Genomic DNA, 16286 nt, shown 5'->3' on the forward strand with positions numbered 1-16286 from the left:
ATAATAAAGTTTAACTGATAAATTAAACACACACAGTAAGACATTACTAGCATTAAATATGGTAATAATGAAGTACACAGCAGACTCTCGATTTACTAGGACATTTCAAGACTCCAAAAAAAAAAAAAAAAAAAAAAAAACCAGAAATCATAAAATTCAAGTAATAACCAGATATTTTGCAAGTCTTAATAAGCTACAAGAACCGTCGTTATAAGTTGTCATTGGGAGATTAGTGTACCCATTATCTTGCAACCCCTGCTGTTTTCACACCTACTGTTCAAAACAAAAAAAAAAAAAAAAAAAAAAAAATCAGTTTGATTTAGTGCATCGCATTGATTATTGTGTTCCGTTGCACCGGAACACAATTTTGCTTCGTTATTTATGTCAAGGATGTCGGATTTTTTTTTTTTTTTTTTTTTTGTTTAGAAATCAGGAAAATGATGGGCAAACGCAAGAGTTGTGCTTTCAAATTAAACAAAAACTTGAAATTATTCAAAAGTTTGAAAAAACTGTTCATCTGTTAAATCTCTAAAGAACCATTATAATGTTGGTGACCAAACCAAACGCAACATTGTAAAAAATAAAGGGAAGTATCGTAGTGGACATACGTGAGTAGTATGTGTTGTTTTTTCTATGGTTAACCACAAGTAACTGAATCAGTGGATACGGTGGCAAAACTGTATATATTTTTGCATGAGAGAGTTGGAAGAAATTTCAAACAACACAATCTACTGAAAGGAAAAAAATTTTTTTTACTAGTTCCTACTGGAGTGATATTAAATTAATTTCACTATTTTTATAAGGATGATTGACCAAATGGACTCAACTGACAATCATAACTGCTACTGCTTAATACAAATGATTGGATAATTTCAGATGTATTAACCATTTATATAAATGCTCAATGAGATGCAAAGGAACAAACTCCCACAGGAATTCTTACAAATGAATGCAAATGCCTGTGGTCCTGATGAATAACACTTTGAATTTGAATCAAATATAACAATAAAATAAAAATCTCTATTTCAATCTTTTCCTGAAAATAGCAAAAACAAAGAAAACTAAACCCCTTTTTAGAGGTCGGAAATCTAGCTTATATAAAGAAGGAAAATGCCAAAACCAATGAAAGATGTTTTTCATTGCAGATTTATATATAGCATTAGTAGAGGCATTTGATGCAAGAAAGCAAGCTTATGCAGCATCAGCCAAAAAAAAAAAAAAAAAAAAAAACCCACTTCCACTTCACCCCTCTGTTCGTTCAAAATACCTGTCCAGCTGAGCCTTAAACTTATTTAGGCTATCAACCTCCACCACAAGGGATGGAAGTCTGTTCCACCAACCAACCACCTGCTGGCTAAAGACAAATTTCCGCACGTCTATCCTACATCTGTCTTTCCTCAATTTGAATTTATGCCCTCTCAGGTGATTATTCTGAGCTAGAGGAAGAATCCCATCAGCATTGAGCATGCTTAAACCATTCAAGGCTTTATACACCTCTATCAGATCACCTCGCTGGTGCCTAGTCTCCAGACACTGTAATTTGCAAAACTTAAGCCTTTCTTCGTAAGAGCACCCCTTTGTTCCATTCACTAATCTTGTTGCCCTTCTCTGTACTCGTTCCAGCAGCTCTACATCCTTCTTGAAATGAGGCCTCCAGACCTGTATACAGTACTCTAGGTGTGGCCTGACCATCGCCTTATACAATGGAATAATCACCTCCTTATCCCTGCTGGAAAAATTCCTGTATATCATTGACAATACTCCATGAGCTACTCTTGCAGCCCGTCTGCACTGCTCAGAGAACTTCATATCTGCCTGCACAACCACCCCCAAGTCCCTTTCATTCTCTACCACTGTCAGTGTTGTACCACAGAGTTGATACGTTGCTCTGGGGTTGCTGTTTCCCATGTGTAGTACTTTACATTTGTCAATGTTAAACTTCATTTGCCACCTCTCAGCCCATCTGCTCAACCTTTCCAGATCCTGTTGCAGCAGCATAGTGTCAGTAGTGTCCTTGACAACCCTGCCAACCTTTGTATCGTCTGCAAACTTGGACATTAATCCCGATATACCATCATCAATATCATTTATAAATACAGAAAACAATAATGGACCCAACACTGAGCCCTGAGGGACTCCACTAATAACATCAGTCCACGATGAGCAGTGTCTATTGATTACCACTCTCTGTCTTCTCCCCCTCAACCACCCCTTTATCCATAGCAGCAATTTGCCTCCAATGTCACACTGCTCCAATTTGTGTAGCAGTCTTCCATGTGCAACAGTATCAAAAGCCTTTCTAAGATCCAAGTATATAATATCAAAGTTATTCCCTGCATCCAGTTCTTTTGTGACTACATCATAGTATCCAATCAAGTTGGTCAGGCAAGACTTCCCCTTAACAAAACCATGCTGTGTCTGAGCTATAACTGAAGTCTTGTCTAAATGATCCTGCAGTGCGTCTTTAACCAGTGCCTCCATTAATTTTCCTGGAACAGAAGTTAAGCTCACAGGTCTATAATTACTTGTGTCAGCCTTTGATCCTCCTTTGTGAATTGGGGTCACATTTGCACATTTCCAGTCTATGGGTACCTCCCCTGAGTCCAAGGAAGCTCTCATAATTATGGCTAAGGGTTTGCTTACTTCCTTTGCTGCCTCCTTTAATATAACTGGATAGATCCCATCCACCCCGGGTGCCTTTCTTGTGTTTATCTTCAACAGTGTCTCCTCCACTTTACTCCCAGTTATTTCAAGATTCTGTAACTTACTGCTAGAGTTGAATACACCTCTGGCATTCCCCTCGCTGAATAACTCCTCATGTGTGAATGTCGATGCAAAATATTCATTTAGTTTGTTAGCCACCTGAGCAGGATCATCAACACTTGACCCATCAATATCAAGTGGACCAATCTGATTCATCCCTTTCCTTCTAGAGTTTACATAAGTAAAGAACTCTTTGCTGTTTTTCTTTGCATCCCTTGCCAAGGATTTCTCGTAATCTGCCTTCGCCTGCCTAACCTCCTTTGTAACTTGGTTGCATATCAACTTGTATCTATCATAGGCTTCTGTGTCATGTGTTAATTTGTAAATATCCCATGCATTTTTCTTCTCTGCCATATGCCTCATTAGTTCATCTGACATCCATTTTGGCCTAAACCTTGAACAATATTTCTTAGTTGGTATGTAAAGCCTAGTAGCTTCCAAGATAAGTTCTTTGAATGCTTCCCATTGTGAATTTGCTGTTGGTAACATCATCAGTTGGTCCCACTGTATAGAATTTAAATACTGTCTCAGTCCATCGTAGTCGCCTTTACGGAAGCAATAACCCTTCCCTTTACCCCTAATGGTAGTTACCTCTTTGAGTAAATCCCACTTCAGCACACTGTGATCACTGCCACCTAGTGGTTCATTTATCTGCAGATTCTTAATGCATGAAGAATCACTGCTGATAATCAAATCAAGAGTATTACTCCCTCTAGTTGCCTCCCGAACATGCTGATGTAGAAAACAATCATCCAATAAATCCACAAAAGCCCTGCTAGTGTGTGAGTATCCAGCCCCCAAATTCCAGTCAATATCTGGGAAATTAAAATCTCCCATTATAAGACACTCTGATTTACTGGCCCACTCTATTTCCCTGTACAGTTCCTTATTATACTCATCAGAGTCATTAGGCCTATAGCACACTCCTACTCTCAATTTTGATCTCCCAATGTTTATGTCACACCAAACTGACTCCACACTGCACTGTCCAGCGATGTCGACTGGCTTCACTTCCTTGGTTTTTATGTGTTTCTTAACTAATAGCATAACACCTCCCCCCTTCCTATCCTGTCTATCCTTTCTGTAGACGTTGTACTCCCCAAATTGCAGTTCCGCATCCCTTATATCTGTGTGACACCACGTCTCTGATATCCCAACAATATCTGCCTTCGATGTTTTGAGCAATACCTCAAATTCATCAAATTTATTTACTAAACTCCTAGCATTGGTGTACACGCAAGTATACCTGCACCTGTTTCTATTCTTAGCTACCCTAACACAACCCATGTGTTTACTTGTACCACAATGGCTCCCAGCAGTCTCTGAAATACCATGCATCTTGTTTTTCAGGCTTCTGCTCATTCTAATAGAAGCAGTGCAAGAATCTCTTTCACCTCTGCCAGTGGCTACTGTCAATCTATTGGTCTTTGTCTCCCCCCAAGCTAGCAGTTTTCCGACCCACCTAACACTGCCTCGATAGCATCAGCAAATATTCTTGCACCCTTTCTATTTAAGTGTATCCCATCCCTGTAGAAGCAATCTCTCCTGTTAACAAGTACAGTCCAGGCTGAAAAAAAATTCTACCCCTTGAGCCTTGCACAATCTTTCCAGGGCCGAATTGATCGACAAGGCTCTCATCATATACTCCCTCCTATCGTGTCTGGGCAGAATTGCAGACACTTTCAAATTCAACCCTAATTCCCGGCTTTTGTTCAACAGTGACCTGTACTTGTTAAGTAATTCTGCCAGTCTCCTACTCTTAATATTATTAGTGCCAACGTGTACAACTATATCACCTTTTGTGCCCTTAAAAGATGATATTCGCTCTACAACGTCATCAACCTTTGCCCCTGGCAGACATACCCTGGTCCTGTTCCACCTATCTTTTTTACAAAGCATGTTCCCCGTTTCCCTGACAATAGAGTCACCAACAACTACTAGTTCCTTCGGGACCAGCGCATTCTGCCTTGGGGGTTGTCTCTGTGTCACGCGATGCCCAAGTGCAAGCTCTGGCGTTGATGTGGGCAGCTGAGAGCTTGATGGGCCCCTCAATTTAGTTTCTTCGAGGGCATCCACCCTGTCCTTCAAGCTCTCACATAGGCCCAAAAGAACGCCGAGTTGTTGCCCGATATCGATACACTCCTTGCATCGCGCACACACAAAGACATCCCCCTTGGCAGTATCATGTCCCGTACCCGATTGCTCTGCAAACATCAAGCAAACAGTGCATTTTATAAGGCTGTGAGTCAGAGGACAACTGCCCCCCTCAGTTCTGCTCTGAGCCACAGCACTTCCATTAGCTTGAGCCTTTTGCTTTGCTGCTCTGGTCTGAGTCATGATTCTATTAATTTATTAATTAATTATGTTATGTTATTAATTATATTACGTTTGTAATCTAAGTCGTTATATGTATTTATTTAAACGTACAATTTAACTGCTAACGATGTTCAACTAACGCTATCTAGTACGGTATATAACCTACGGTATATCTAGTACGGTATCACAATGGCGGGAAAGTTAATAACGGTAGCGGTAGTTACGAACACGTGGAAACCCTTACCGATACTTTTACAAGGCCGAGTAAAGAATAAATACACCAAATTAATCAAAAAATCACAAAATAATGTTATACTACTAAATTTAAATCAAAATTTAAATCAATCACGAATTTAGGGGTTACAAAAAATAAAAAATTGTAGACAGAAGAAAATTTCAGAAGCAAAAACCATGGAAAGCTAATGAGACAACGTAGCTCCTTGATTAGCAAAAGCTTTTACAAACTGAAATGAAAACTTAAGAGAATAAATTAAATAAAGACCATCTAACGAAGAAAAATAAATCAGTCAATTACTGAGTGCTGGGCACTCGGGATGAAGGGTCTGTAGTCACGAATGGTCGTTAGTGTAGTATCTCAAATAGAGAGCTTTATGGTAACTGAAAAAAAGTTTCTAGTACCCCGGCTTGGCCTAAAACTGAGGAACTAACGAAAACATTGTCTATTTGAGTCTTTCCAGTTGTTGTGAATGACAAGGGTGGGAGAAGCGACTGGCAGGTGAGGGCCATGCAAGACTCCGCACAGGTGCCTCCCCACCACTGCCTCTCTTGAGTACCTCCTTGCTGGGACAACTCCAGCTTTGAAAATTGTTAAAAAATACTTCTCGTTGCAAAATTTATAAATGACCATTATAGAATTATTAACTATTTAGCAACCTTTTTGTCACCAAAAGGAGAGTTACTTAGTACAAAGAAGTGCACTATTGAAGTGCAATAAAAAACCGGCTTTTTAATTTTAATACAAAAAGTAAATGATAGATTTCAATCAGAATAGTTTTCTCTTGATAAGCATCGGATAACACATAGCTAATGTGATTTTTAAATTTTTAGCTCCATTAGTGACAGAAATAAGGGGGGGGGGGAAAGAAAATTATTTTCCTGTCTGGTGCCAGCATTTTTAATTTTAAAAATATTTTAAACCTACTCGTTGAGCTCTTTCAAACTGTATAATAAGCTATTGGTAGTTGACATTTTGTCCCCCCCCCATTTCTCAGAAATTTTTGTCAACAATGATCAATATGGTGTTAGTTTGGCCCACATGATGTACAAACTCATGCAAAATATCAAGTCAATAGGTTGAGTGGTTCCAGAGATACAATGCTGTGACAGATGGATGGATGGACAGACAGACAACCAAATGACATTATAAGGTTCCTTCATTACACTATGGACCCTAACAAGTGAAAATACCTGGAAAAGAACAGAAGAGGAATTCAGCTGTCCATGCCTCATCTTTTCAAGGGAAGGCTATTCCATTTTTTTATGGCTTCAAGTATTTTGCTGGTTAGGACTGTGCTTTCTTACTGGTTGCATAGCGTGTACATTCTTGATAATGTCCAATAGTTGTATTAAGTCATTGCCCTGCAAGGGGGTTGCTTTGAGATCAATAGTTGGTGTCATACAGAAGGAAAGAACAGACCAGCTTGAACCGCTGCATCACGAGTAGATTTTGTAGATCAGGGGTGCTCAAACTATGAACCCAACAAAGTTTCCAAAAAATATTTAAAAAAATTATATATAATAGTGCAAAATGGAGTATAGCAACTCCTACGACACCTATCGGCTAAGCAGGAAAGCTCAGTTTCTCAACGAGTGCATACAGGTGGTGCTGCTACATTTGTGTACTTTCTAGTTCTAGTGTTTACCAGAAAAGTATTCTCTAGCCTTTCTATAAACTGTCAAAATATATATATATATATATATATATACACACACACACATACATACATACTTGCACAGATTTTAATCATTCAGCCAGTTAGACTTTGCTTCACGATGCGGTCTTTTCTGAATTCGATTATTAACGATTAATATTAATAATTCTTTAGTTTTTATTACGTTCGAGTATTGTAAAAATAAAGCTAAGTGAATTTAATCATTTAGTGAAGTTTTAATTACCTTTGTTATATAAAAACGCAACAATGGTAATAAGAGTTTAGTAAATTCAAAATGGCGGGTACCAGCAAAAAACATGTTGACAGTGAAGTTGTTCGCAATTTCAACGAAAAATAGACTGATTTATATTTTTGTGGAAACTGATGGAAAGCTGCTTGTTTAGTATGTCAGGAATCAATATCTGCTGTCAAGGAATACAATTTGAAAAGACAATTTGACACGAAACATGCAACCAACTTGGTTGCTTAGTCAGTCTCCAGGGTCAGGTATGAAGAGACAAACCAAACCTTCTCAAAAAATCATTAAAATCGCAACAATCAGTTTCTAAGAAAGTATCGGAGGATGCTGAGAGTTATGTCAAAGCTAGTTATATCATTGCTCAAAAAATTGCCAAAAGGTCGAAACCATTTTCTGATGGAGAATTTGTGAAGGAGTGCCTTGTAGAACAGCTGAAGTTGTGTGCCCAAACAAAACTAATGCATTCAAAAAGACAAGCTTGTCTTGAATGACTGTTACTAGGAGAGTAGAACTGGCATTGAATGTTGAGGGGACATTGAAAACAAAGTTGCTAGCATGCAAATTTTACTCATTGGCATTGGATGAAAGCACGGATTTAACCGATACAGCTCAGTTGGCTATTTTTATTCGCAGGATCGACGACTAAGTCTTTGAAGAACTGTTGGCTTTATGTCCCTTGAAAGGAACCAAGAAGGGAACAGACATTCTGAAATCTACGAATACGACCCTTGCTAGATATCACCTCAATTTGAAAAACCTTGCAGGGTTGGTGGCACTTTAAAAAAAGAACAAGAAATAGATACTAGCAGATTTACCAGCTACCATTGCATCATTCGCTAGGAAAATGTGTGCCAAATCTCTCGGTTTTGAAAATGTCATGAAAGTTATCACAGACATTGTGACTTTCATCCGAGCGAAGGGTCTGAATCAGACAGTTTCAAAATTTTCTACAGATGGAATGGGATGCTGATCATGGTGATGTTGTCTACTTTTCTGATGTGCGATGGTTAAGCCGTTCAAAAGTGCTCATGAGGATTTTTGAGTTAAAAGAAGCCATCCAAGAGTTCATGACAGCAAAAGGCAAGCCAGTATCAAAGTTTGACGATCTGAAGCGGTTGGCCGACTTTGCCTTCCTTATGGACATTTCTTCTAATTTGAACGAGTTAAATTTGAACTCTTTAAGTGCCAACTTCAAGACCAGAATTTAACTCATTTCCAAGGAATGCTGAAATTGCAGTCTGCAAAATATGCTCTTCAATATTTGGCTGCAATATCTCAGCTCCAGACCCAGTTCCAAGAGAGATTCCAAGATTTCCGTGCTCAAGAAAGGAGCCTGAATGTGGTAATGAACCCTTTCTCTGTGAATGTGATGAAAACTCCATGGGGCATCCAAATGGAAATCATTGACCTTCAATGTGACTCAGACCTGAAAATAAAATTTGATGAAGTGTCTCTCCTAGAATTTTGGAGAAATGCTGGGATTTGTGAAGGAGTGCCTTGCTTTCTCTTTTCTACATATTCAAAAATATGTAGAAAAGGGAAAATTTGTTAATTTAAGAATGTATGTGGCAAGAATCTTCTCCCTCTTCAGAAGCATGTACTTATGTGAACAGATGTTTTCTAGAATGAAGTACTCCAAGTCAAAATTGAGGACAAAAATTATTGATTGTCATCTGGAGCACTGCCTCCGATTAGCCACCACAGAAATAGTTACTGACATTGAATTATTAGTAAAAAAATAAACAGTCAGTTTTCTCATTAACTGAATCTCTCATTCCTTTTATTGCTATTGTAATAACATTTGCTTATAAATGCAGTTGGTTTCGTTCTTTTAAAGTTTAAAATTTAAACGATCCCTAGGTTTACAAAACAAAGTTATTACATGGAGTCAAATTCAGAAAAAACTCTCAAGGGCAATATTTTCAAGTCGAAAAATTAAAAGAATCAACATTATAGTAAAGTGCATGGAACAACACTGTCATTGGTTTTAAGTGTTTTTATTCGACACATTCCCTTAGGTGTTGCTTCTGAACTTGAGCATAAAAGCGGCATATAAGACTTGTCTATTGTATGGCCCTTGATGTAGATCATGCAAAGCTACATTAAGAAAAGAATGAGAGAACCAGTCCACATCACTATGATGGTTGCAACAGGACAGCTTCTGTTTCTTTTTGGGTATTATCAGTATGCAGAATTTAAGCAACTAGTGGCTGTATGTGTTTATATACTATAAAACTGGACCGGATCCATGGCCTACGGTGTTTCCAAGGTGGCCATGTAAGGTGGTAAAATACTTGATTATAAGATCTGGCAAAGTAAGTTAGGCTTCATGAATATAGCAAATCAGCTTATTTTATCATTAATGCCATCAGTAACTCTGGCAACAGATGACTATACTAGAAGATATCTCTTCAAAGAGACTTATTACATAACATCAGCTTTCGTAAGTTAGTCAATTTGCAGTGACAGTCTGCCCAAATGCATTACAAATATTTAAGGGGGAAAAAAAAAAAAGTTCTCTCAGATAGCCACTTCTAGCTATCTTATAATCCAGTTTTTTGGCCTCTATACAGAATCTCTAGAAAATATCTACAGTTTATTCAGTTCATTCTGCTCTGTTCATTCCCAGCAGCATCAAAAAATTGTCAGAGCTAACCATTTCCAGTCCCCACTTGCAGATGACAGTATCTCTTGAATAATAATAAATAAATAACCCACCTATTTTGTTAAATGGAGAATTTTAATAATGTTTAAACCTAATGTTTTTGCAGAATAATTATTAAAATTACAATAACATATGAACTGCACACTTGCTGTTGTACCTCACTGGTGAGGACTGTAAATTAACTAAGAAGAATATTTTGACTTACCATTTTAAAAACTTTTCAGGAGTGAGCCTTGCTCATACTGCATGGGCCCAAACTTCTAACTTTTGTAGAAAATGAAAAATAGGCACACAAATGTTTCCAAATATTAATCTATTCTTATTTTGAATGGTGGTGATCAGATTATCATTTGATTTTTATAATAATCTCACTGTAATAGTTCAATGTTAGTGAGATTAAAAATCAAAAATACACTTTTTTGATGGTGCTGTCATTTTCTCAGCTCGTTTATCTTCTAATTCATTATTACCCCCCCCCCCCGGTGCAATATCCTCTACATCTATTTATGTATCACTTCATTCAAATTCAACTCCAGGATCTGAATTCCACAGAATTAATTTCTTGCATAAACCACATGGGATAACTAGGGTTAACAGGTGTACACTAGTGATGGGCATAATCCAGAGTTTCTCAAACCTTTTCAAGTGTGGACCGGTGTTTACAGATTTTTTTTTTTTTTTCATGGCTCACCTATAGCTATAAATTAATGTATTTTCAACAATTATTAACATACCAGTAATAATGCAATTAGGTATTCATTAACATCAGTAAATATAAATAAAAGATAGGTAATTATTTCTTCGTTTATTATCAAAAGTTTACATAAAATTGATATATTTGAGTGTTTTTTGGGCAAATAAATATTTATTTAATGAGTATTTTTAGTATAACTGGGTATTTGGTATTCATTTTCATTTCTTCAGGAAATTCTCTTAGTTTTTGTAGGCATATTTCAAATAAGTTGTTCGTAGACCGGTGCTGGGCCACAGACCACAGTTTGGGAAACCCCCGGCGTAATCGATTATATGCAAATTAGGCAATTAAAAAACAACAAGAAGAAAATTTAAGGATGGGGGATTTCATCCGATATTATCAAAATTGAAGTGCTGTTTGCCACCTGGCCAAAAGTTTATTATAATCGATTATTTCAATTTTTTAAAAAATAATTTATATTATTAATCATTCAATTATGCCCATCACTAGTAGACACTATCCTCATTTTAAAAGCTATTTTTAAGCCACCATCTATTAACAGAGTTTAATATTACTTGAAAACAGACAACAGATAGCAGCACATACCTGTAGATTCAAACAATTCATACATGAACAGACATTATGCTGAATGACCTTAAATGCATAAGAAAACTGTACCTACTTGTCAAAGGGACTTAAAAATAAACCAACAAACACTGAAACTGTAAACACCATGCTCAGAATCTGTACATGCCGTTTTATCTAGATGAAATTTACAGTGCACCTGAGATTTTAGGACAGATTTCCTAAATAGGTGCAGTGACAACTTGGAGTGTCATACTATGATCTTTAACTGCATATATTGATGTAATTGACTGATTAAATCACAATTATTGAATGATACGTTAAAATTTTACGACATTTATTTCTTCACAGCTGGTGAAATTCTGAACATTTTTTGAAGCTAAAAGAAACTAGCATAGCCAATTAAGCCTGTACTTAGTACTGCACATCTTCCCTCTCTTCCTCTTGATAAAGAAACTAGCATAGCCAATTGTACAAAATGTACAGTACTAGCATGTACTTAGTACTGTACATCTTCCCTCTCTTCCTCTTGATTGCATGCCCCCCCCCCAAAAACAAAGCCACACACGACTGCATTTATTATAAAATTAAGGATAAGGAACAGAAGGGGGGGGGGTCAAATAATTACAAAATTCTGAGTGGTATGTTGGATTATTTTTGGCATGTGTTGGTGTAAAAAAATTTTGGAAAGCACTGTTTAGGGTTTTTTTTTGATTTGGTAGTTGTTGGCGCATCGGCTTTTGTGGCCATATTGCACCTCCCAAGGTTTTTGCAGTACTTTGATCCAAGCCCGAGGCGGGAATCGAACCCGCAACCTTTGGGTTGCCGGGCAGGTACTTTACCCACTCGGCTAGCCTGGTCGGCCACTGTTTAGGGTATCCTAATTTTTAAGGCAGGGAATAATACATTCTAATCCCTCCATTTTGAGTGAGTGTAACAGGCTTTTTAATCAGCATTTTGAAAGTGGCAGAAATTAAGCTCCATTAGTTTTACTTAAATTCTTGCAAAATCCCAAACTAAATAAATCTTTTCAATTTATTTATGGCCTCGGAGAGTCAGATGTTTCTGAAATAATTTCATACTTCCCACATAAAATGTGGTTTTGATGTTAATTGAACATTTAGATGGAACGGTCTCTCAACTACTAAATACAGTTCTAAAGCATTAATCAAAATTACATAGTGAAAATGCAACTGAAGAGGTTGCATTTTCACATATAGGAAATTTACTGGAAAATTGTCTCCTCAGGAAGATTGCAAAACATGGTGAAACAATTCCACAGCAGTAAGTAGAGATCAATACCTTAAATTACTTGGGGCTTGCTCAGTCATATCAATGTTTGAGAATGACGCCCTGATGTGAGCATGTTAGTGTACAAGCCTTTACAAATGAAACTCAATTCTTTTCAACAAGATTTATAAACTCAGTTCATTAAACGTATTACAAGTACAGAAAATACTTCTACTCACCATCATTTGCTCCACCTTGAATTCCCTCCAGTCCAAATTTGTCATAGGTTTCTCTCTTTTGGGTATCAGATAAGACTTCGTATGCAAATGATATCTCTTTAAACTGAAATAAAAATGTTATTTAAACAGAATCTTGCCATAAAACAATGCAATATTCAAATGATATACTGTGCTGAAAAATATTATTTATCGATGCTGCAACTACTCCTTGTGGATCTTTTTCCAAAATAGCGTGCACACAAAATATTCTTTTTAAGCCTTTATCCAATGACAAAAATTACCTTATAAACTCTTCTGATCTTATAATTATACAAAGAAATATCCTGCACTATCTTCCAATTACATGATGAAAAAAGGCCACCCCATTCCAAACTTCATATATTCATTCCTGAAATAAGAAATATGTAGACTGCTGTAGCCAAATGCTCAAACATGGGTAAAATAGGGGAGACATTAAGTTAAATGAGGTTCTAATCTGTATGACTGCTGACTGATGCTATTCTTGTATTCTCCCTATGTTGTAAGCTGCTCTAATCACAATGGCCAACCTGGAGTATGAACAGAATTATTTATTTATTTATTACTTCTTTTATGAAAACTCCAAACGACAGGTTTTAGAACCTATAGTACTTAGTACTGTGCAAGGGTTGAAGGTTGAGAAGTTGAAAGAAGATACTTGTTGACATTAGACTTAAACTTCTGTAGATTGCAATTTTCAGGAAATACACGTGAAAGATTGTTTCAGAAAGCAGACAGTAAAAGGATGTTGACTAGTTGCAGCATGCATTTAGGCTGGTTTGAGACAGAGAGAGAGAGAGAGGGGAATTATTGAAGTCAATTCAGAAGAACAGTACCCATCAAAGTATCTACAGAAAAAGCATTAAACAGAAACAGAACGTCTGAGAGGAGTGGAGAGACTTTGTAAGAGATGGGTCATTAATTAACCTAACTGCTCTCTTTTGAATGGAGTCAAAGCCTCAGATGTGGGAAAAATATTCCACGGTAAGGCAGATTTGAGACTTGCAGCGCAAGTAGCATTTAGACAAAAAATAATGCTCAGAGCGACAGAGAAAACCCAGTTGTTTTAGATGTAGTGTAAGAAATATTAGTGATGTGGTTATGTCGAAAGAGATTAGAAATCAGGGTAATCCTTAATAAAGATATGACCTTTACTAGAAATCTGAGTCATTGAAGATAAGTGCAGGAATCCTTTTTGCAAGATACAAGACAGGAATGAGTTTCAGAGGATTGAAATTATCTAAGTTACCTTTGCCCCATTGGAGACTTACCTGGAGATTGGCAGTGGATATTCGGGAAGTTGATGTATTTGTGCAGCACAAGGTTTCTCAAACTGGAAGGTGAATTGCAATATGTTATCATCAGCAAAACTATGGATAGGATTTCCAACCGATGGAATAAGGTCAATAATATACAAGAGGAAAAGAGTAGGAGAAAAGAACTGAAATTTGGGAAATACCAGTATTAGTGAAGAAAGTAGAAGAGAGCTGTCAACCACCACCTGCAGTTGTGTTTGTTTGTTTGTTGTTTGGTTTTTAGGAGCATTAGCAACTAAGGCCATAACTGCTCCGGGATATGCGGTGGTCATTCCCTGACCTTTCAGCATCCTCCGTATTTGGTGGTGACGGGCTTGAACCCCGGTCTAATCAAGAAGCGTGTGCTACGCACTGCTGCTCCTTCCCACCTGGCTACGGAGGCGCCCCATCACCTGCAGTGAGCAGTTAGAGAGAAAACACGATACCCAATTACAGAAAACAATTGGCAAACCATAACATGAAAGATTATTCAGAAGACCTTTATGCCAAACATGATCAATAGCCTTTAAAATTAAGATCATCTGCGTGAGTTTCCATATTGGCAATTACTGATCAGATGGAAGGTTTCTAGATAGTTCAAGAGTTGGCAGTTAATAGATTTCTCCATTGCTTTAGAAAGAATAGGAATAAGTGATGGGATGATAATTGTTTGGGAGAGATTTGTCACCATTTTTTTTAAGGAACTGATTGGATATGGGCAAATTTCCAAGCAGAAGAATAGTGGAATAAGAAAGTATAAAAGGTGACAGAACAGGTTTTGAGAACAAGTGGAGAAATACCATCAAGACATGGAGATTTTTTGACAACAAGATTGTTCAAAATTCTTTTGACAGAAGAGCACAGGAGGTATTAAGTGGAGTGTACTGAAGATTGGTAAGAGGTGGTTTACCAAGATTGTCAACACAAGAGTTAGAAGCAAGCAGCAGCAGTTTTATTTTTAGCTTGGGTAGAACCATCAGGTTTTAACAAAGGATGAGTACAGATGGGCAAAAGTTGTGGCCAATGGCTTAAGCAAGAGACAGAACACTTAATTGACGTTAAACTCAAACTTCTGCAGATTGTAATTTTCAGGAAATGCACATGTAGGAAGTGGAGACATACATCAGGACCTGGATCTTTCTTAGCATCAAGAATGGTGGGAGGTAGTTTACCAAGATCATCAATACACGAGTTGGAATAAAAACAGGATGCTAGCAGGTCAGCTTTATCTTTGGCTGAAGTGGCAATAGAACCACCTGGTTTTGACAGAAATGGGGAAAAGTTGCAGCCAATACCTTTGGCAAGGGACTACAATGCTCAACTACCATTCACACAAGAAGCAAGTCATACTCTTAGCTTGTTCAAAATCTAGTTTGAACTGATTAATAACTGCTTTACAATTGTTGCTAGCCAACTGCAACATGTAACATTCTCATTTTGAACAGAACATCTACTGGAAAATTAAAGTTCAGATAAAGGACAAAATTTTATGGATGAGCATGGAATAAAGGATTTCATCCCTACAAGAATAATTATGACATGATCTGAGCAAACATCAACATCAAAAGATTTAAAGCAAAAGCCTCAGCATCTCAACCACTTCAGTATGTGTGACTTGCAAATGGAAGCCAGCTGAAGTTTGAATATTAACGTATTTCGTATTTAGCAGTCATAGGCTCAAACTCCGGTCCACTCAAAGAGCGCGTGCTACTGCAGCCTTGTCCCTAACCACTCGGTTACATCAGGCCCAAGAGAGTAGAAGCAATTATGTTTAAGCTTAAAATGTTTCAGTACAATGTTTTTCTAACAGTTCATGTAATCTGAAATTTTCTGCAGTTTGGATACATTTGTATGACATTTTGAAAATGCAAGGTTTATGTTTGGGTAGACTAAACATTGCACAAAATACTGGGTGTTTACTAGTAACATATCAATTTTCACTATTTTCCCGAATTCTAATTCAGGGTTTTCACACATGTAGCCTTTTTTAACATTTGAAGAGCATAACATTGCATGCTCGTCTGGGTATATGAGTCTGCATAGTGCTGAAACTGGAATGTGTGCTCTCCCTGTGTTGTCCAAAGCATGTTAAATTGGAGGTAACTATGTATTTATTACTTACAAAAAACATATTTATGTTTATTGATGACAAAGGCAGAGTGAATAATGGCAGATAAGGCATAACATCAAAAAATGCAGGGCCTTCAATCTAGACAGTGGCAACCCTCAAATAATGTAAAAATTGGGTAGCAACAAATCCAAGATAAGTTGATAATGAAAAAGGACCTGGGAATAACTAGTTTTTTTATTATTATTTTTTTCTGATATGA

At 37.2% G+C, this 16286-nt stretch overlaps 1 protein-coding gene across 1 annotated transcript in view; it reads right to left on the minus strand.

Annotated features, from left to right (window-relative positions):
• Nucleotides 1-16286, minus strand: part of LOC150082576 (dnaJ homolog subfamily A member 2-like) — a 117385-nt gene that overhangs the window by 29967 nt on the left and 71132 nt on the right. Inside the window, exon 3 of the mRNA XM_090377534.1 lies at nucleotides 12644-12746. Coding sequence (XP_090233660.1) covers nucleotides 12644-12746 — 103 coding nt within the window. The remainder of the gene's footprint in view (nucleotides 1-12643; nucleotides 12747-16286) is intronic.

The sequence above is a fragment of the Mastigoproctus giganteus genome, chromosome 7 (assembly GCF_048544385.1).
Source record: "Mastigoproctus giganteus isolate SK-2022 chromosome 7, ASM4854438v1, whole genome shotgun sequence".
Lineage (NCBI taxonomy): Eukaryota > Metazoa > Arthropoda > Arachnida > Uropygi > Thelyphonidae > Mastigoproctus > Mastigoproctus giganteus.